At 44.0% G+C, this 21,256-nt stretch overlaps 1 protein-coding gene across 1 annotated transcript in view; it reads right to left on the bottom strand.

The window, feature by feature from the left end:
* Positions 1 to 21,256, bottom strand: part of col4a6 (collagen, type IV, alpha 6) — a 123,365-nt gene that overhangs the window by 29,072 nt on the left and 73,037 nt on the right. The window contains exons 7-21 of the mRNA XM_056300855.1: positions 20,577 to 20,639; positions 19,822 to 19,884; positions 19,360 to 19,395; positions 18,600 to 18,641; positions 13,917 to 14,009; positions 12,656 to 12,709; positions 12,253 to 12,315; positions 11,839 to 11,883; positions 11,509 to 11,562; positions 10,672 to 10,741; positions 8,615 to 8,695; positions 8,207 to 8,329; positions 5,429 to 5,586; positions 4,489 to 4,671; positions 2,030 to 2,213 (exon numbers count right to left, since the gene is read on the bottom strand). Coding sequence (XP_056156830.1) covers positions 2,030 to 2,213; positions 4,489 to 4,671; positions 5,429 to 5,586; positions 8,207 to 8,329; positions 8,615 to 8,695; positions 10,672 to 10,741; positions 11,509 to 11,562; positions 11,839 to 11,883; positions 12,253 to 12,315; positions 12,656 to 12,709; positions 13,917 to 14,009; positions 18,600 to 18,641; positions 19,360 to 19,395; positions 19,822 to 19,884; positions 20,577 to 20,639 — 1,312 coding nt within the window. The remainder of the gene's footprint in view (positions 1 to 2,029; positions 2,214 to 4,488; positions 4,672 to 5,428; positions 5,587 to 8,206; positions 8,330 to 8,614; positions 8,696 to 10,671; positions 10,742 to 11,508; positions 11,563 to 11,838; positions 11,884 to 12,252; positions 12,316 to 12,655; positions 12,710 to 13,916; positions 14,010 to 18,599; positions 18,642 to 19,359; positions 19,396 to 19,821; positions 19,885 to 20,576; positions 20,640 to 21,256) is intronic.

The raw sequence follows: 21,256 nt of genomic DNA, 5'->3' as shown, positions 1-21,256 counted from the left end.
ATGTAAAATATAACATGAATGGACAATGAGCCTAACTGGCTTACATTGTGTCCGTTAATGATCAGCACATCAGGCATGTTGTTTCTTGCATTCAGTCACTTAATGAAGTCAGCAAATGTCAGCGCCGGAGCGATAACGTGCGCTTTCATTTGCACTGGCAAAATACTGGTACTGACAATGTTGGTACCACTAGTGTGGCTCTCACACTGTACACCACCGGGCAAACAACCCACCGCGACAAGCCTTCTCCCTGAGACTGGTTCTGTATTTGTATTGGGTGTGGCCAAGGCCTTTAGGGGGTGCTGCTGGTCCCGGGCAAGTTACTGTGGCTGTTGGAGGAAGAAGTTAGTTACCCACCCTGTCCCTCTGGTAAAGAGGCGTCATTAAGCCCTCCACAGCTGTTTTCACCTGGACAGATACACATGCACAGGGGGGGTAAGAGGGATGAAGGGTTTGAAAAAAGAGAGGGGGGGAGGTGAATTAAAAGGAGAGGGACAGAGGAGGGAGACAGAAAAACAAAGAGACAGAGATGGTGGGATGGATAGAGAGAGGGAGAGTCAGAAGGAGAGAGGGAGAGTGATGCAGAGGTAAAGATTGAGAGAGAGAGAGAGAGAGAGAGAGAGACAGAGAGAGAGAGAGAGAGGCAGCATACAAAGCCATTCAGGATCATTTGCATACGCCAATCAAGCAATTAAAATATATTTCATCACACAGATATCAGCGAATCAGCAATCAGTTCCATTCAATTATCCAAGGCTCATTCAGTTAAAGCAAAAGCAAATTAATTTTTTTTTTTTGCTTCACTGTAAAAGGGCTTGTTACAGGTTATTCCCTTCATCAAGAAGAGAGAGATTTAGAAATCTTTGTCAAATTGACAGATATGTTACAAAAATGTATCAAGGCCAAAAGAGAAGTGTGTTGAAATGACCTTCACTCTTTTTCTGTACAGCCTGTGCCCTCTCAGGCCTGTGAATGGGAATAACCTTCATATTAACAGCAAACTGAATCAGTTGTTTTAGCGCCTGTAGCCGTCACGCTAGGAGAGCTCACATTCATACCGGAGATGAGTGGCAGCTTTTTTTTTTTTCTCCGTCGTTTGGTCTCAGACGAGATGTACCACAACGGCGTCTGAGTAAGATGGCAGAGTTCTCCAACAACAATTTGCTGGCATTTTTGTTTTGGCTCGCGTTTGTCGAATATGGTGTGAGAATTTCATTTTGTGACACCATTTGTTACATCTTTTCTGATACCAAAGAAGCACAAAAGCTTTTGCGCAATTATAGCAAATGAAAAAAAAAATCACTTGTCATTCAATCAGTGTGCATCAATAAATCAACCAGTAAAGCAGTTTGAAGATTATGGATTATTGGCTGTAGAAGGGCGCGAAAAAGCACATTAATGGAGACCATTAATCATGTAGTTAAAAATACTGCAGCAGCCAGGGGATGGAGGGGAGAAAGCTGCTTTGGCAGTGAAAACTAAAAAGATCTACTCTGTCCTGGCGTTTCCTTGAGCGCTTGAAGTGTCTAGGAAGCATTTGTCTGCATGAAGGGAATCTTTCGATGGTTTAGATTGTTAGCATGAGGATGCTATGGCAATTAAGATGGAGTGTGACGTGACGTGATGGTCGGCGCCATGCTGCGACGTCATCCTGTTTGGGGGTGGAATGGAGTGAGACAAACATAAACATGAACACTGCCATGTACACGAGGGCTCTCTCTCCTCTCTCTTTTTCTCACACTCATTCTCTTCTACCTTTTTCTTGCGCGCTCACTTTTTTATCCAACGCACACACACACACACACACACTGGCTTTCTCACACTCCATAATTTCTCCACACTCACTCACATATGCACATATACTCTATACATGCATGCTTGTGTACACATACACATACAAACAGACCCACACACAGTTACATGCATGCAACTCAGAAACACACTCACACATTAACTGACCCACACAAACTCAACCCAACACACGAATCCTCCATTGCATCATTTTTCATTCCCACCCTGTGTCACCTACCTGTTGGTCCAGGCAAACCAGGTTGTCCTGGCAACCCATTGATACCGGGTTCTCCGGGGGCTCCACGCAGACCTGGGGCTCCATCATACCCAATACCGGGCTCGCCGGCAGCACCGGGACGACCCTTAGAGCCAGGGAACCCTGGGAAACCTTTCTCACCAAAGGTGCCGAAACCGGCATCACCCTGGAGATAGGAGGTTGGGGGGGGGGGTTGGAGGAGAGGATGTGAATAGTGAATAGAAGATTGAAGAGGGGAGGTAGAAAGGATTGGTAGAGGAGAGGAAAGGAAACGAGAGGAGGGGTGAGAGGAGGTGAAGAAGACAGGGACAGACAGGAGGACATCAAAGGGAAAAAAGGGGGGAGGAAGAGGAGGAAGAGCGTGGAAAGAAAAGACAGACGGAGGATGGACAGAAGGGGGCACACGAGGAGGAGAGACCAGGAGAGCAGAGGTGTGGGGAAAAAAAAGAGTAGATGAAAGGGTATGCATACATATGTACAGTATGTGTCAGTGTGTTCTGGCATACTGTGCATATACACGTGTGTATCTTATGTATATATACACACATATAGGCTTTTCCATACAAATGTGCTGGCACGGCTCGACTCGGTTTGACTCGGCACATGAGCCCGGCGCAACAGGGCTACCGGCTTCGAGGTGTGCCTTTAACTGACGATGCACTCATCTTGAGTCGATGACGCTTAAAAGCGGCGCCCTCTTTAGCGCCGTTTAACTATTGCACCGTGCAACGGTTGTAGGAAGCCAGCTACTTGTCATCATGGATTTTTAGGCTGTTGTCACAACTTTGTTTGTTATCTACCACTTATTGCTTGAAAAATGGAGACGGGATGACGAAACGGATCTAGAAGAGGAAGCTATCGTTCAGCAAAGCCCACCTGGCATCAACGCAACCCGCTTGGAGGCGGGTCTGGCGCGCTTTGGCCTGACTCCGGAGGCGGTCTATCTCGGGTGCGACTCAGTGCACTTAAACTGGTAATGGGGGGGCGGGCATCTGGGTAGCATGGCGGTCTCTTTCTTTGTCTACCAACACAGCGATCTCCGGCTCGAATCCCCGTGTTACCTCCGGCTTGGTCGGGCGTCCCTACAGAGACAGTTGGCCGTGTCTGCGGGTGGGAAGCCGGATGTGTGGGGCCCAGGATTCTACGGGCCTTCTACTGAGGTACAACCGCGAGCATCCTGACTGGATGCGTCACCGCCTGGCATGACAACTGTACCGCCCACAACCGCAAAACCCTGCAGAGGGTTGTGCGGACGGCCCGGGACATCAGTGGATGCGAGCTTCCCTCCATCCAGAACATATACAATGGACGCTGTGTCAGCAAAGCCCATAGGATTATCAAGGACCACAGCCACCCCAACTATGGACTGTTCCAGCTGCTACTGTCAGGCAAGCGGTACCGCAGCCTCAAAGCTCGGACCAGTAGGATCCGGAACAGCTTTTTCCACCAGGCAACCAGGCTTTTGAACAAAGAACATTAAAGACACTGAGCCTGGTGCTGGACTGATGGTACTGACCTATGGTCTTCAGAGGATCATCAGTTTATACACAAACACACTCACACAGACATAGCTTGGCATACACAAACACACACAAATATACAAGCAACTACATACACATATGCACATTTATTAAGGCTGGGCCTACACACACACACACACACACACACACACACACACACACACACACAATTTATTATTATTACTGCTTTTTTGTTCTGTTTTGTTGTTATTTATTACTATTGTTGCTCAGTGTTGCGGAGCCGAAACAAAAGAGTTTGTACTTGTATAATGAGACGTAACAAATAAACAAGGCTCAGCGTTTTCGGTTTTTTTTTTCCAAAGCCATCCAGCATGCCGAATTTTGCCACAAGAGGACACTGTTACATAACCTCACACGAACAGGAACAACTTTTGGATCCGCGGAAACATGAAATCCGGGTGAAAATCTGAGTATTTTTCGGTGAAAGTCGGTAAAAACCGAAAACGCTGAGCCTTGCAAATAAAGAATCTTGACTCTTGAATCAGGTCGGTCGGGGCACCTGTTCAGGGGGGAGGGGGAGCTGGGGGGAATAGTGTGATCCTCCCACGCGCTACGTCCCCCCTGGAGAAACTCCTCACTGTCAGGTGAAAAGAAGCAGCTGGTGACTCTACATGTATCGGAGGAGGCATGTGGTAGTCTGCAGCCCTCCTTGGATAGGCAGAAGGGGTGACTGGGACGGCTCGGACGAGTGGGGTAATTGGCCGGATACAATTGGGGAGGAAAATCCACAAAAAAAAAAAAGGTAATGGGAAGCAAATCAATGCAGCATGGTTTGACTCGGCACAGCCCAAAGTATCAATGGAAAATCCCTAACATACACACACAAGTGTGAGTCCGTGTGTGTGCATGTCTCTGTGTGTGTGGTCGTGTGTGTGTGTGTGTGTGAGTGTGATTACTCACAGGAGGTCCAAGAGATCCAGGAAAGCCAGGCAATCCGTCTCGCCCAGGTTTTCCCATTTCACCTGGGGGTCCTCCGGGTCCGGGATTTCCCCGCTCCCCCTTCACTGATATGCCCAGGTTAGGATAGTAGGATGCCCCTTTCTCGCCCTTACGCCCGAAGTAGCCTCGCTCACCCGGGCGACCCTGAAGAGGTAAAATGAGATGCTGCATATACAGTACACCGCATATATCTTTTACAACTCAAACCTACGGCTTGATTGGCTCAGTCAATCAATCTCCCTCTCACAATAACATGTTTTATTGAGTTCACTGTCTTCGTTCTGTCCTGCTTCATGAAGAACAAACACGATTTGCATCCAAGTACACACGTACATGCACGACAACCTTTAGAAAATGTGTGGTATTTCCCCTGCTGAACTGACCATGTCAACGATGTGTTTTAAGACAAACTTGGTCTTTAAATAGTGTCTTCCTTTGGACAGAACGCTCATAAAAACCTATGCTTAAAATAAATGCATGTCATTGTGGATTTTCTTTGGATTTTTGCCGTTTACACATTTTACTGTAGCTGAGAAGGGATGATGCCTTGAAAAAATTATGATATCGAGTTGCCGTATCATTATTATACAATAAAATGATCATAAAATAAATAACTTATAATATTTATAAATAAATAATACATTATAAAAAACACTCATATATAATAATACATAATAAAACCATAATATTTCAAAAATCACATGTATCAAGTCGTCACTAAAATATCAATGTAATATAGGAGGTACCTGCTGATCCCCAGCCCTAAAAGCTAGTTTAGTTTGACAAAAAAAAAAGTTGAATGTTGTCATATTGGACTCAGAAACGCATGTTGTCAGCCATCTGATAAGGCGCGACAAGCAGTCTGCATCCCAGTAAACTCCAAGACAACCCCTTTACTCACAGGAGGCCCCTGGGCTCCCCCGAAGCCAGGCCCTCCAGAGTCTCCGGGTTCTCCCTTAGCTCCAAAGAAACCTGGCCTCCCGTCAGCCCCCGGGGGTCCTGGTGGACCCTGGGCCCCTCTGGGGTCTCCTCCTAGGCAGGCACAGTCGCCGGCCTCCCCTGGAGGACAAGCGAGGTGGAGAGCATGGAGGAAAGAGGAGACAGAGGGGACAGGGAGAAGGGGGAGAGAGGAGAACAGTAAATTGGATGGAAGGAAGAGAGGAAGGGAGGGATGAGGAGAGGAGAAAAGAAGAGAAGAGGGGGAAGGAGTAAGAGAGGAATAAAGAGAAAAGGAGAATGCAGAGATGAAGAGTAAAGAGAATGGGAGAACATGGAAGACGCAAAGAAAAATGGGGGGGGGGAGAAGTAGAAGAGACAGATACAGAAAATATAAAAGGTCGTTGGAGGGGGCACAAAAACATGTACACACATCTGTATGTGTGTGAGTTCATGCACGTCTGTAGTCTTACATGTGTGTTTGTTAGTGTGTATATATATGAATGTATGTATACCTTTAAACCCTTTGTATCCTGTACCACCCGGCGGCCCTCGGGGGCCAGGCTGCCCAGGGACTCCTGGAGCATCGACTGGGAAAACTGTAGAGATGCCTACCAACGAGCACATGTGAGTACACACACACACACACACACACACACACACACACACACACACACACACACACACACACACACACACACACAATCAGAATATTCCCGGTTTTGGGCTGTGCTGCAGTGTTTTTGTTTGTTTTTGTTATTTAGTACAGGTAACTCAAATTTAAATGACACTGTAACTATCGGATGTAGTGGTGAGAATACGTCCCATACATAGTGTGTCCCACGTGCTCCACTTGGCACCATTCATAAGTACAATCACTAACACGTTTTTTTTAAGTTTTTTTTTTTTAGACAAGATACTTAAATGAATCTCAGTTATGGCAGATTTGGGTTTTATTTCCCTGAAAGAAAATAATTTTCATGCAATTCTCCCATCATAAGGTAAATAACAAATAATAATATGCATGTAAAAACATAAATACATTTAACATATAGTGTTCAGTTGACTTTGTTTTTGTCTTTTGGGTTTTTTTTTTTTATGAAACCCGCAATTTTCACGTTTCTTTTATGATGCAGACAACGCAGTACTGTATTATATAATGATGCAGTACTGGCATATATAATGCCAGTACTTAATAGCAATTAGAGTGCAATAACTTTACTTGTCAAGATAATTATGTACTTAGTTATGGTATAGGCGTAACCTCCACTACATCCCTTATGTCAAATAAATAATTAAAGCATTGCACAATGGGGGCAGCTCTGCACTAAAGCCAAATAAATAAACAAATAAATAAATGAAATTTTAAAAGGAAAAAAAAAAGGAAAATGAGGTATGTGTACTCTGGTTAGTTCTTCATATAGAAAATTGGTTTTGTTAATGGAGTTTTCCTGTTGGTTTCATTAAAAAGCTTAAAAGCAAAGAGGGGGCTGAAAAAACCCCATTATATTATTATATATATTATTAGTGTTGCGTTACCCTCATCATCCTTGGAGCACGAAAAATAAATAAATAAATACAGCATTTAATTATCACAGGCGGTTGAGCGATTATCTCCAGGGACGCTGTTGTATTTGGGGGAAATGGCGGCATCTTGTGGGCACATTTAGTAAAAGCAGCTTGGAGTAGAAAGACGCTCCCATCCAAGTTTAGCTAACAGCAGGCTGCACTCTTCTTGGCTATACTTACCAATACCCTTACAAAGAGTAGAGCATAAAAGAGTGTCTGGGCTGTTAGACATCAGCTGTCGGGCGTTTGTTTTTAGATTTGTTTGGTTGTGCGAGGCTTGATATTGCCATGTCAACCATAGCAATAAAACCACCTAGAGTGTACCTGCGTTTGATTGGCCCTTGGGCCTGGCGAATGACCCCCTATGGATGGCAATGCAGGGGTCAGAGGATAAACCTTTACCGTCAGGAAGAGGACAGTAAGTCAGTCAGCCATTTTGTTATGCAAACCACCCCTAGCTTGTCTTTTACTTTCCTAGGGGCATCACACTAATGTCACAGTCTGGACGGGACAGTGGGTACAGTTGTTAATTTCATTAAAAAAAAAAACAGTTCAGTATTTGATCAGTAAAATCTTTTTTCTTTTAAATAATATACAATTTCCACAGTAACTCCTTCATTTCTGGGTCACGTGGGGTTGGAGTCCATCCAGGCAGGCTTTGGGCAGAAGGCAGGGAGACACCCTGGACAGTACATAACAGGGTCCACAAACACAATCATTAACGCTACCATTTATACCTATGGGCCAAGTCTCCAATCCATTTAGGATGCACATCTTTAGGCTGTGGGAGGAAATCGCAGCACCAGGAGGAAAGCCATATTTAAAAAAAAGATTAAAAAAAAAGAAAAGGGAGAACATTGAAGTTTCATTCAGAGGGGCATCAAATTTGGGATCTCCTTGCTTTGAGGCTCAAATAAGGTTGAATCAGTTCATCTGGATACAGCGTTTATTGACAGATGTGTTTCATCACTCAACTAAGTGACCTCTTCAGTCTAAGGCCTTTCAGTCTTTGAAGCAACAGTGCTAACAACTTAGCCACTGTGCTAGCTAACATATGTACCAACTTATATAAACTTTCATTTATCCACCTGTGGACCCAACCATAGTATATACCTCAGTCACTGTCATCTTGTAGCGGAAGGATAAGAGAAGTGTGTGAGTCAAGTGAACATACCAGGGGGTCCCTGTGGTCCAGGTGGACCGGGGAGACCTGGCAGTCCAAGAGAACCAGGAAGTCCCTCAGGGCCCTGGGTCTGTCGCCCTGGGTCACCTCTCTCTCCCTTTGGACCCGGAGTGCCTGGAAAACCAGGTGAACCAAGACGACCTGGGATGGGGGATGAGGATGAATTGAATGATTAGATGGACAGACAGACAAACAGATAGATAGATAGATAGATAGATAGATAGATAGATAGATAGATAGATAGATAGATAGATAGATAGATAGATAGATAGATAGATAGATAGATAGATAGATAGATAGATAGATAGATAGATAGATAGATAGATAGAAAGGCAGGCAGGCAGGCCTGTGTGTGTGTGTGTCGGGGGGGGGCATTACCTGTGCTGGTTCCTGGTAGACCTGGTGCTCCAGGGAATCCTGGAGGGCCTTGGTCGCCGGGGGCACCAGGTAAACCATCATTGCCTGGGTCACCTGATGATCCTATAGCCAACCAGAGAAGACAAAGAAATAAAACCAGACAAGGCAAAAATAAGAATTAGACCAAACTGGTAAGAGTAAAAATAAAAACAGTATGAATAAATAAAAACAAATGTCAAACATTTGTAAAGGCTTTCGCAAAAAAAAAAAAAAAAAAAAACAAGTTTTAAGACGAGATTTAAAATAAGCTAGAGACTTGGATTGTCTTAGTTCAAAAGGAAGAGAGTTCCATAGTGTGGGGGCTGTTTTGGTTTTTTTTTTTTTTTTTTTTGGATTGTTCCCCCCTCCTTCTCCCCGATTGTACCTTTCCAATTATCCCACTCTTCCGAGCCATCCCGGTTGCTGCTCTATCCCCTCTGCCGATCCGGGGAGGGCTGCAGACTACCACATGCCTCCTCCGATACATGTGGAGTTGCCAGCTGCTTCTTTTCAACTGACAGTGAGGAATTTCACTAGGGGGACGTAGCGCATGGGAGGATCACGCTATTCCCCCCAGTCCCCCCCCCCCGAACAGGCGCCCCGACTGACCAGAGGAGGCGCTAGTGCAGCGACCAGGACATATACCCACATCCAGCTTCCCATCCGCAGACATGGCCAATTGTGTCTGTAGGGACGCCCGACCAAGCCAGAGGTAACATGCGGATATGAACCGGCGACCCCCATGTTGGTAGGCAACGGAAGAGACCGCTGCGCTTCCCGTATGCCCAGTGTGGGGGCTTTAACAGCAAAAGCCCAATTACCCTTTCTTAAAAACTGAGACACGGGAATAACCAGCAGGGCTCCATCTGCGGACCTTAATGGTCGAGAGGGCATATACCAGCTCAATAAATCAGGACTGTATGCATGAGCAAGACCGTTTAAGACCTTAAAAGTGAGCAATAACATTTTAAAATCAATCTGAAATATAACAGGGAGCCAGTGTAGGGAGGCAAACACCAGAGTGATATGGTCATGCCTCTTTGTCCTGGTATTGAGCCGAGTAGCAGCGTTTTATACCAGCTGCAGACAGTAGAGGGAGCCCTTGCTGATACCAGAATAAAGTGCATTACAATAGTCAAGCCGACAATAGATAAAAGCATGTGCAACTTTTTGCAGATCGGCAATTGATAAAAATGACCTAATGTTGGAGATTAGCTTGAGCTGGAGAAAGCATGACTGAACAACATGTTTGATTTGATTATCAAAACTGAGATTAACATCGAATATTACCCCAAGATTCTAGCAGCCTGCTTAAGACTACCTGACAGATCACCAAGATTAGTGACAAAAGGGCTGATGGAATTTTCAGGACCTAACAGAATGACCTCAGACTTACCAACAATAAATTTCAGAAAATTTTCGGACATCGAGGATTTAATGTCAGAGAGGCAAGTAGAAAGATTTTCTAGAGCGCTAGGATCTGTGGGTTTTAGTGGCATGTACTATAACTGAGTGTCATCAGCATAAAAACGGTAATCATGATTTTGAATGACCTGGCCAAGGGGTAGCATGTATATAGAAAACAGAAGGGGGCCAACCAATAACTGAGTCTTGAGGGCCACCACAGCCATCGAGGAAGTAGTTACCCAGAACAACAGAAAAAGTTCTGTTGGACAGTAAGAATGTAATAAACTAAGAGCCGAGCCCGTGATGACAACCCAAGTCTCTAAGTGATGTACAAGGATACGGTGATCGACTGTGTCAAAGGCAGCACTTAAGTCTAAAAGGACTAAAATCGAGCAGTCACCTCTGTCTGCAGTCAGCAGTAGATCATTAGTAACCCTAACTAGAGCTGTCTCGGTACTGTGAAGTGCTCTAAAACCAGACTGGAAACTGTTAAAAACACTATTAGTGTTCATAAAAGAAACCAACTGAGATGAAATTACTCTCTCCAGAACTTGGATAAAAAAGACAATTTGGACATTGGTCTGTAATAGCATTTGCTGAGACTGTATGTGTGACTATGTGTGCGTGTGCATGTGCATGTGTGTGTGTGTTACCTTGAACAGAAAGACCTGAAGCATCAGTATAAGCAGGGGGTCCAGGAGGGCCGGTGTCTCCCTGATCTCCCTGTTAGCCAAAATTGATGATAACATAATTAGCAGAAAACCAGAACCGTACAGTATGGGGTTACTTAGGTCATAATAACAAATAAGAAAGGTTTGTTTAAAAAAAAAATGCTGGGATATTTTCTTTGGCTTTGTGGCAGCTATTCTTCATTTTCAACATGTGCTGTTATTTCAAAGTAAAGCCACAGAATATTCAAATCTTTTTTTTGGATTTTTTTCCCCGCCCTTTTTCTCCCCAATTGTACTTGGCCAATCACCCCACTCTTCCGAGCCACCCCGGTCACTGCTCCGCCCCCTCTGCCAATCTGGAGAGGGCTGCAGACTACCACATGCCTCCTCTGATTCATGTGGAGTCGCCAGCCGCTTCTTTTCACCTGACAGTGAGGAGTTTCGCCGGGGGGACGTAACGCGTCGGAGGAGCACGCTATTCCCCCCAGTCCCCCCTCCCCCCTGAACAGGCGCCCTGACCGACCAGAGGAGGTGCTAGTGCAGCGACCAGGACATATACCCAACATGGGGATTCGAACCGGCGATCCCTGTGTTGGTGGTAGGCAATGTAATACACCACCACATCACCCGGATGCCCCCGAATACTCAATTCTGAGCCGACACGGGCAGGGTTACAGTTCATTTTAAAGCACCACCGTTGACTGGTGAGAGAGGAGCATCACTTGTAAATGTCACACCTGTCCAACCCATAGTGAGATTTCTGGATAAAGAACCAGAAACAAAAATGGAAAACTTTGAAGTTTGTCCCCATCCTCTCACCTTAGGTCCGTAGTATCCTGGCTGACCAGGGAAACCTGGATTTCCAGCGAATCCCTGTTATAAAAAAAAATATATATATATATATATTATTTTTGGAAATTAACTGTAACTTATGTGTATAGCTTGTTGCATGAAAAGATGAAAAGTGTCCATACTGTAAAGTATTATTAATCGCAACTCATTTTTCATTATATTTCACTGCAAAATGCACTGGCGCTGATTTTTTTTCCCCATCAAATAACTGTCAGATTGGTGTCTTTGACGCGTTATAACCCCCTTTTCTTTCTTGATATTTTTCACATTCAGTTTGTTTTGAGTTGTAGATCTTACTTGTTGTCCTGGAGATCCAGGAGGTCCGTTAAAACCAGGTGGACCCTGTCGGGAGGAAACCCAGACAACGTAAACCACAGAAGAAGTACACACAGGGTGGGGGACAAACATGACCACAGAAGAAGAGGGACGGCAACAGTAATGAGACGTGACCACAAAATGCAGTGGGGATTTGACATAGGACCACAGGAAAGAAAAAAAAGAGAGAGAAGAATAGAGGACAGATGGTTATAAAAACACAGAAGAGGGGATAAATGTTCCAGACCAAATGGAGGCATGAAATAAAAGAGAGGAACTGTTTAGGAAAAAGAAAAGAAAAGAAAAGAAAAACACTTGTGGTGGTTCACAACTCTCTAAGGGATCACTTATTCTCAATGAAAACGACTAGAATTGATAGATTAAAAAAAAACTTACCCGTGCTCCTGGATATCCAGGAATGCCCTTTTCACCAATTTCACCCGGATAGGCAAACGGACCCTGGAAAAACCAACGACTTTAACAGCAAGTAAAATTGGAGCCTTGAGAATTAGCATATCCCACTTTCTGTGGCACATCCCCACGCAGAGTTGACTCTGTGTGTGTGTGTGGCAGAGAACTCTGAAGATCCGACCATAAGGAAAAGTATTATTTCAACTGACACATCACCCCAGACCCATTTAGATAGTTATTCCTATGTATCGTTATTGTAATTCACAGCAACACAACATGCAGACTTCTCATGTGTGTGGCCCCCTTTTTACACTATTTGCAGCCTTTACTGAGTACACTACATAGACTGAGATTAGGATTTTGGTCTTGAAACACACAACACACTTACACGTGGGCCAGGTCTGCCAGGGAAGCCTCGAGTTCCCTTATAGCCAGGTTCACCCTAAGATAGACAGACAGACAGACGGACAGAAAGATATAGATAGATAGATAGATAGATAGATAGATAGATAGATAGATAGATAGATAGATAGATAGATAGATAGATAGATAGACATAGAAGAGACATAATAGAAAGAGAGAGAGCGAGAGAGAGAGAGAGCGAGAGAGAGAGAGAGAGAGAGAGAGAGAGGAAGACATAAAAGTAGAAATAGAGACAGATAGACAAAACAAGAGAGAGCAAAACATAAAGAGATAGACGCGGAGAGGAAAGGAGAGAGAATGAGAGAGGGAAGGAGAGGAAACAGGAACTCATTTTAGCTAAATCGTGGAGTTCCACATGTATGTGGGTATAACCCACCGTATGTGGGTTATTCAATGACTGCAATCCGTCTATGCTCTCTTGGAATTAGCCGTACATTCAAACTTACAAAAAAAAAAATCCCATGCAAAATAATAAAAAAAAAAACAAAAAAAAAACAACATAATTTATCTCGCTCACAAGGCAGCGACCTCTTTTACTAATGTGTCGTTGGTGCAAGATGCTATGCAATCAATGAAAAGGTAAAGTAAGATTTGGGAAGGTGGGGGGGGGTCCCAAATTAGAGATACCCTTGTCTTAATTTAGAGCAGGACATCTCACTCCCACCCCCGGCCATGGCTTGGCTGGAGACCCAGAGGGAGAAAGTGCCCCCTGGTGGGCTAGTAATAACGCTGAGGAAACAAGCCTGTCGCAGTGGGAAAACAGATTGAGGACCCAGTCCAAACGATGACTGACAAAGCTGACTGACAGCTTCTTGACTGACTGTTTCTTGCTAACCTTCTGCATTTTGTCTGGCTCTGACTTGCAGTCTGTAGTGAACTGGAGCTTTCTAACAAGATTTTGATGAGTTTCCAGGTCAAACCAGTGTATTCACATTGCCAGCTGGGACAAACAGTATGATACAAAGCTATCTATAACGTTTCTTGCTGGCTAAGCTGTGTCACAGTGACTTACAAAAGCAGAGTACATTCATTAACATGACACATAGGGACTTACAATGAATGAACTTGAAGGTTGGTCCATGTCTTGCTCATGCAGTCTGAGATGGGATAAAAATGACTTTTGGCAGTTTCTGGGATTATACGTGCGAGTCTTGTACTACGGGACGGCTTGGCTAAGCGGCCCATCGCGGGCTAGCATGTGAGACGCGATGTGTGCTCCAACAAACCTGCATCCCTTTGTCTCCTTTGGGAAAACCCAAAAACTCCACAACGCCGTTGATCATCGGTTGGCCGGGGTCGCCGGGCAAGCCCACGTCGCCCTAGGTAACGGTAACCGGGGGGGGTAAGAGAGAGCCCTTTTTTTTCTTCTTTCTTTTTTTTTTTTTACGCTGGAACTCTAAAACGGCGAGTGGAGTCAAAAAAAAAAAAGAGAAGGAGGAAGAGATGGAAGAGGGTAGGGGGTAGTTTTTGGACGTTTCGGCAGAGGGTAGGGGGTAGTTTTTGGATGTTTGGATGATCTTCCATACTGGTTTGATGGTACTGATGTTTTTCCTTAATCAACACTGCACTTGGAATAACCATTTCCAACCCTGTCTCTGCCCCGCCACCTTATTAGACTCCACCCCTCCACTACTGAAACGTCCACGCCCCCGCCCTAATATGGAGTGCTGTAATCACTGCTCCGTTTCCTGGTTGCCTTATTTGGAATTTTGCGACAAACAGACGCCTTTCACATGTTTGTTTGTTTGTTTTAAAATTGTGCACGTCTGTGTTTGTAGGTCTTTGAACACTGCTCTTGTGTGCTTGTAGGTCTTTGAACACTGTTCTTGTGTGTTTGTAGGTCTTTGAACACTGCTCTTGTGTTTGTAGGTCTTTGAACACTGTTCTTGTGTGTTTGTAGGTCTTTGAACACTGCTCTTGTGTGTTTGTAGGTCTTTGAACACTGCTCTTGTGTGTTTGTAGGTCTTTGAACACTGCTCTTGTGTTTGTGTTCACCACCTTCTCCGTTATCACCACCACACCTGAGTGTGTTCATACGTACGTGTTTGTGGGCCTCGTGTGTGTGTGTGTGTGTGTGTGTACATGTTTGTTTGTGTGTGTGTGTGTGTGTGTGTGTGTGTGTGTGGCGTTGAACCCATGTCTCCTACCCTTCCTTGCCGTGTTACCTGATCTCCTTTGTAGATAGTGAGAACTGTCCCGCCTATTAGCGACCCGTCGCCGGGGGTACCACTGGGTCCGGGGAGACCCACGTCGCCCTGGATTCCGGAATACATACAACACACCATTAGCCAATCACGAGGCAGGAAGGGAGAAGGAGGTGAAAAGGAGAGGAGGAGTGTGAGGATAGGAGAGTCAAGAGGTAAAGACAGCAAAGAAAAGATGACAGAAATAATGGGGAGTAAAAGACAAGGGAGAAGAAGAAAGGACAAATAGACAGCAAGGGAGAGAGTGGGGGAATGTTGGAGATATATCGAGAGGAGAGGTGAAGGCAAGAGAAATATAAAAGGTGCAGACAGGAGGATGGAAAGCAGGAAAAGTACAAATAATGACAGTGGGAATTTGGATAATGGTGGAGCAGGATGAAAGATGGCAAGACAGATGCATCCCGTATGATGAACGACTAAAGAAAAAGAGATAGAATGGATGGAGTGAGGGCAAGCACGTTATATAGGGTAGATATGAAATATGAAAAGAGAGAATTATAGAATGAGAGGAGGACACACGAACAGGGGGAGAGAGAGAGAGAGAAGAGAGGAGACAATGAGAGGGCGATAGAAAGAGAAGAGAGGAATTAGAGAGAAAGGCAAAGAAAAAGTGAGCCATAGAGAAAATGAGACTAAGAGACAATGGAGGCAGACAGAGAAGAGAAAGGTGGAAAAGCAAATTGCAGATGAAGATGAAAGCATAAAAAGAAAGAAAGAGAGAGAGAGAGAGAGAGAGAGAGAGAGAGAGAGAGAGAGAGAGAGAGAGAGAGAGAGAGAGAGAGAGAGAGAGAGAGAGAGAGAGCGAGCTCAGGGTACTTTATCTTGATTTCCTACAAACTGCAAAAAATGTCCTAGAGATAACTTTAAGACCCATTTTTCCAGCCGAACCTTGACAAAAGACAAAAAAAAAAGGCGCCGTCTGAAGAGAAAAGCCAGTATCAGTACATCTGACAAAAATCCACTTCAACAGGCTAAATGGTAAATCCAGCTGTTTCGCATTCAACACGTCTCCACATTAGTTGAAGTTTGTGGTTTATTGTGGGTTTGGTTGAGCATAACATGCATGCAATGTGAGAAAGATGGCGGCTCAGTTGACAGTTAGTATTCTCGTCTTATTGGTGGAGTACAGTGGAATGAAATGGAGTGCACGGGTGAGGGAAAGAGAGGTAGGGTGGGGGTAATGAACTACAACTCCCAAGGTTCACCAATGGATGCCCAAATATGGTCGAGGGGAAATAGAGCACCACAGGAAGTAGGAGCAAGTGATTCCAGCACCCAATCAAAACCCATAGAATGCCCTTTGAACTGACAGCTCAGAGATTTAAGGGGGAAAAAATGGGGTTGGGAGACACTTCCAATTAATGCAAATTTTGAGACTGAATAATAAAACAATATTGTACTGTATTAGCCATTGTTAAAAAGTATGAACTATGCAGGAATAGAAATTCCATCTATTGCACTAGCCCATAGGGACTGTTATTTTCAGGAGGCCAATTAAGGTGAGGTGATGATATCAATAGGAATTCGTGAAAATTAACATTTTGTAAATAATAAAGAGTTTAATTCAGGAATGATGCATTTACATTCTTTAAAGAAAGCAAACACACCATGAACAATCTCTGAAATGTCATTCAACAGTAAAAGAAAGAGTTGGGTTTGTCATGCCACTGGCAAACTCAATGATCACATTTGACTGAATTTTCAAAGCCACATTATGTGAATTAATGTCCAATCAGAATAAAGGAATAAATACAACAAATACATGGATACAAGTCACTTGCCTTGAATTTTGATGAAAGAGCAAATTACAATGGAATGTGCAAGTTTGGAGGGAGATTTTTTTTTTTTTTCAGGGAGATTTCTAAATCTCAGTCGGGATTTGGTATCCAATCCCAGAGTCGGATAGACCTGAATCCCTAATAGGACGCTTGAGTAGATTGCCCGTTCAACCAGTCAATCAGTGAGTTTGCGACTAGCATCAGTGGCAGTAAAGTTCACAAAAGAGAAAAAAAAATCAGACTCAGTCAAGACTCAGTGGGGGTACATGTGATCTTTTTATCATTCAGGTAGGTGGATGCAACAAACAGTTCGGCATGTTGAGGTAGTTGTGTCAATCTGTGGTATGGGGGGGTGAGGAGGGTGGGGGCGGGGGTGAGGAGTGGGTGGGTTGAGGTGAGAGCAAGGGGCAGAACTGGTGAGGTTGAGGGGTGAGGGGGGTGCGAGGCGGAGAATTTGGGAAAGGGGAGGGGATTGGTGGGGTGGGGGTGGGGGGAAGGCTGGACGGAAATTAGGAAAGGCTTTTTCAAAGCCACCACCAAAGACTTTTACATGCACACACTCTTATGTCCAAACACGTATTTCACACACATACACAAAACCAAACGCACAAATAAATGCATGCATGCACATATCCAAACAACCATGCATACATGCAAACAAGCACTCACATACATGTAAGTGCACACACATACATGCACATAACTCAGCTTGAAAACCCTAAGCCTGCTGTTTGGATCGGCTACCCTGCAGTGGCTGGGTGTGGAGAAACAGCACAGCACAAGAACATGTAGAGCACTGTGCTGCAAAAATCATGTTATTTAGTGGAGACGATGACCACTGGACGACTTAATGGAAGTCCATTAGGGCAAAACACTGTCTTACTGTGTTAAAGAAAGGGTATTTTGAAGCACAGCACTGTTTTGAGCTCCACCTCCACCCAGCCACTGAGATGGGACGCACTAAGAAGTACACAGTATCCTCAGCATCACGTACAGTGTGTATGTGGGTACAATTAAAAATATATTTACTGCATCACATTGTCCATGAAACTGTTCTTTGCTTGAGTTTTATCTAAGTGCAGTGAGTGCATGAATTACAAATATGTACACATGTATGTAAAGTGCACGCATGAATAACTGAGCCTACAACTAATATTTTTATAAAGATCATTGCAAACATTTAAATTCAATTTTTAAAAAAATCTGCATATCACTGATGTTGAATGAAAACCACTCAATACAATAGGTACGTGTTTTAGCATGGCATAGAAAGAACAGTTGTACTGTTTTCTCACTGAGCCCTGTGTATATTGAAATACTTTTCAGCACTGGGATGCTAGTCCGACTGCCACTCCAAAATATAAGGGTTAGACAGTTTTTTCCTTCAACAACAGCGATATGCAAGACTGTGGCCCCGTTGACTCTGGCTCAAACTCTTGCTTTGTAATCCTTTTTTTTCCCAACTTTATTTCTGTGCACAAATTAACAAATTATAAAACTACCAATCAAAGTAGGAGGAATTTGTCAAAGCTGGATACGTACTCAAAGTTTTACTGAATAACTCTCCTTAGTTAACAAATGATGATAATAATAATAATAATAATAAATGCACAGACGGAGTTTTTCGTCGGCTTTTGTATTTTGAAGGGGTCTGGTGATCTGAAATATGGCACAACAGAATGCCAAGCACATCTCCAGAGTTGACAGGGTCTCTCCAAAATGTATGCAAATGTGCAGATGGCTTAATTTGCTCACCAGAAGCAACAAGCAGCTTCTGAAACCAAAGTGAATTTCGAACCGGGGCTCGCCTTCACTTTTTCCATTTTTAACCAGAGTCCACAGGCCCTCTGCGTGTGGAGGAATGTGTGATCTGAACAACGTGCACAGTGATTTGGTCTAAGTGCATTCTTTAGGTGACAGTGCGTACCTTGTCTCCTCTCTCGCCTTGATAACCATCACTACGGCTCCCCTAGAAGAGAAGAGGGATTAACAGATGCACAGCTGCAGCTACTGCTAGTAACAGATGTAACAAGAAAAATAACATGATGATAATAGTAGTTCTCTCAGGTAAATCAACTCAAGTTACCAACATTAGCAACCATCCAGAAGTATATGGAGAGATTTTTATGGGGTACATGTAGTTTTTAGCATAGAATACAGCAGTGTAGTAGAGTGTAGTGTAGTGTAGTATAGTTTGCTGTAGTGTAGTGTAGTGTAGTGTAGTGTAGTAGTGTGTTGTAGTGTAGTGTAGTGTAGTGTGGTGTAGTGTAGTGTAGGGTAGTGTAGTGTAGTGTAGTGTGGTGTAGTGCAGTGTGGTGTAGTATAGTGTGGTGTAGTGTAGTGTGGTGTGGTGTGGTGTGGTGTGGTGTGGTGTAGTATAGTGTGGTGTAGTGTGGTATGGTTTGGTGTGGTGTAGTGTAGTATAGTGTGGTGTAGTGTAGTGTGGTGCCGTGTGGTGTGGTGTAGTGTAGTGTAGTGTAGTGTAGTGTAGTGTAATTTTGTGTAGATAGGGCGTGTGCTGTGCAGTGTAGTCTTGTGTTGTCCAGTGTTGTGTAGTGTAAATAAGGCATGTACCAATCATCACAATACCCATGAAATACAGACAGACTTTTAATGCAGATGAACACCAAAGACATTTTGGATGCTAAATGACCAGTGGGTTTTAGTCTGTCATGTACTGTTCTTACCATGGGCCCTGGGGCACCAGGAGGACCTGGGGGACCCTGCAAACAGAAGACAGAATCAGATTTGGACTCAGAAATGAAAGAAAGCACAAACTTGAGCTCAGATGTGGCCTTTCAAACTCTTACATCCTGTTAATATTCATGTCATTCAGTCTGTCTGTCCTTCATTGACAGACAGACCGAAAGACAGGAAGACAGACAGACAGACAGACAGACAGACAGACAGACAGACAGACAGACAGACAGACAGACAGACAGACAGACAGACAGACAGATACACTTAAGGGGGAGAGCAGCAGCATCTGGAGCACTGAGAAAAACAGCACAAACTTTGAAAACATGCATACAACAAAGATAAAGAAGCCAGGCACATCAACAGGAAGTACTGAGGCAGAGACACAGTTGTAAGAGGGGTGGATGGAGGGAGAAAGAGAGATGGATGGAGGGATAAAGGAGTGTACGTACGGGGTATCCGTCAGGGCCCCTCGGACCGAAGGGACCAGCTGGGCCTTCAGGACCTCTAGGACCCTGCCAGGACATAGGTGGCCCAGAAAACATCGACTTAAGATTCATTTCCACTAATGACCGCAAACTTATATACGACATTGTGTTTATAAACTTTTATAAACTTTTATGCAATTGTTACCCAAACTCTATATTTACTGTTTCAAAATTAAACCCTTGAAAGCATTGAATTCAATATTCTGCATGTTTTACGACGCTAACTGTTAGCGAGTAATGTCCCCAGAAAGAGCCTACCACTGGTAATATTATGGGACAGTTTAACACATTTTCCATTCAAAATATTGCACTGTGTATGAATCTGTCTGGTATTTGTTTTGAAAACAGACTGAAAACTCAGATCTTTCCTGCTTCATGAATGGGTAGGAAGGGAATAGCTTACAGGTTGACCATCCAGTCCTGGTAAACCTGGCAAATTCTGCAAAAAAGAAAGAAAGAAAATGAAAGGGGGAAGATAAATGGAAACTTTTTTTTCAGATAATTAGTGGGACACAGTATACTCAATGGAACAATATGATGAAAATCTTAACAGAACTTTGATTTACAACTGATGGATACATCTATCATGGTGAACAGGGGTGTGTGCTTGAACAGTGGGAAATGAGGGGCCTTTTGAGGCAGTGTGTGTGTGTGTGTGTGTGTGTGTGTGTGTGTGTGTGTGTGAGTGTGTGAGTGAGTGAGACTGTGCAGTTCATTACCGTGAAACCAGTATCTGAGATGAAGACAGGCTCTCCTTTCTGACCCTTTGGACCATAAGGCCCCTGATTTTGAGAGAGAGAGAGAGAGAGAGCAAGAGACAGAGAGAGAGCGAGCAAGAGAGGAGAGCGAGAGCAAGCGAGAGAGAGCGAGCAAGAGGGGAGAGAGAGAGAGCGCGAGCGAGAGAGGAGAGAGTGGGAGAGAAGAGAAGAGAGAGAGGAGAGAGCGCGAGAGAGAGGAGAGGAAAGAGAGCGAGAGAGGAGAGAGAAAGAGGAGAGAGAGCATGAAAGAGGAGAGCGAGAGAGAGAGAGTGATAGACATGGTTAATATTTAATTAAGTAATAACTGGTAATTAATTAATCACATGACTGCCTAAACAGGTGCTAATGGCTAAAGTGTGCATGCCTGTGTTGTTGGGTTTTGTACAAGAACTGAGACTGGAAGAAAAAAACACTACAGTCATTAAAATAAATCGTCATGCTAAACAGTATCTATGTAAGTACCTGTCTGTCGGCGGGTCTACGTACTGATTTTTATTCCACCATCGTCTGCTAATCGGTGTCTATGATGGTTAGTTAATAACTGTCGACTGGCATTTAACTTATTCCCCATTTGATATGTGTGACTGTGACTATACACAAAATCCTGATGATCTCATGTATGTACTGTATATATTAAAACT

Source organism: Lampris incognitus, chromosome 20 (genome assembly GCF_029633865.1).
Source record: "Lampris incognitus isolate fLamInc1 chromosome 20, fLamInc1.hap2, whole genome shotgun sequence".
In the NCBI taxonomy this organism is placed as follows: domain Eukaryota; kingdom Metazoa; phylum Chordata; class Actinopteri; order Lampriformes; family Lampridae; genus Lampris; species Lampris incognitus.
This window is presented reverse-complemented; position numbering and strand designations above follow the sequence as displayed.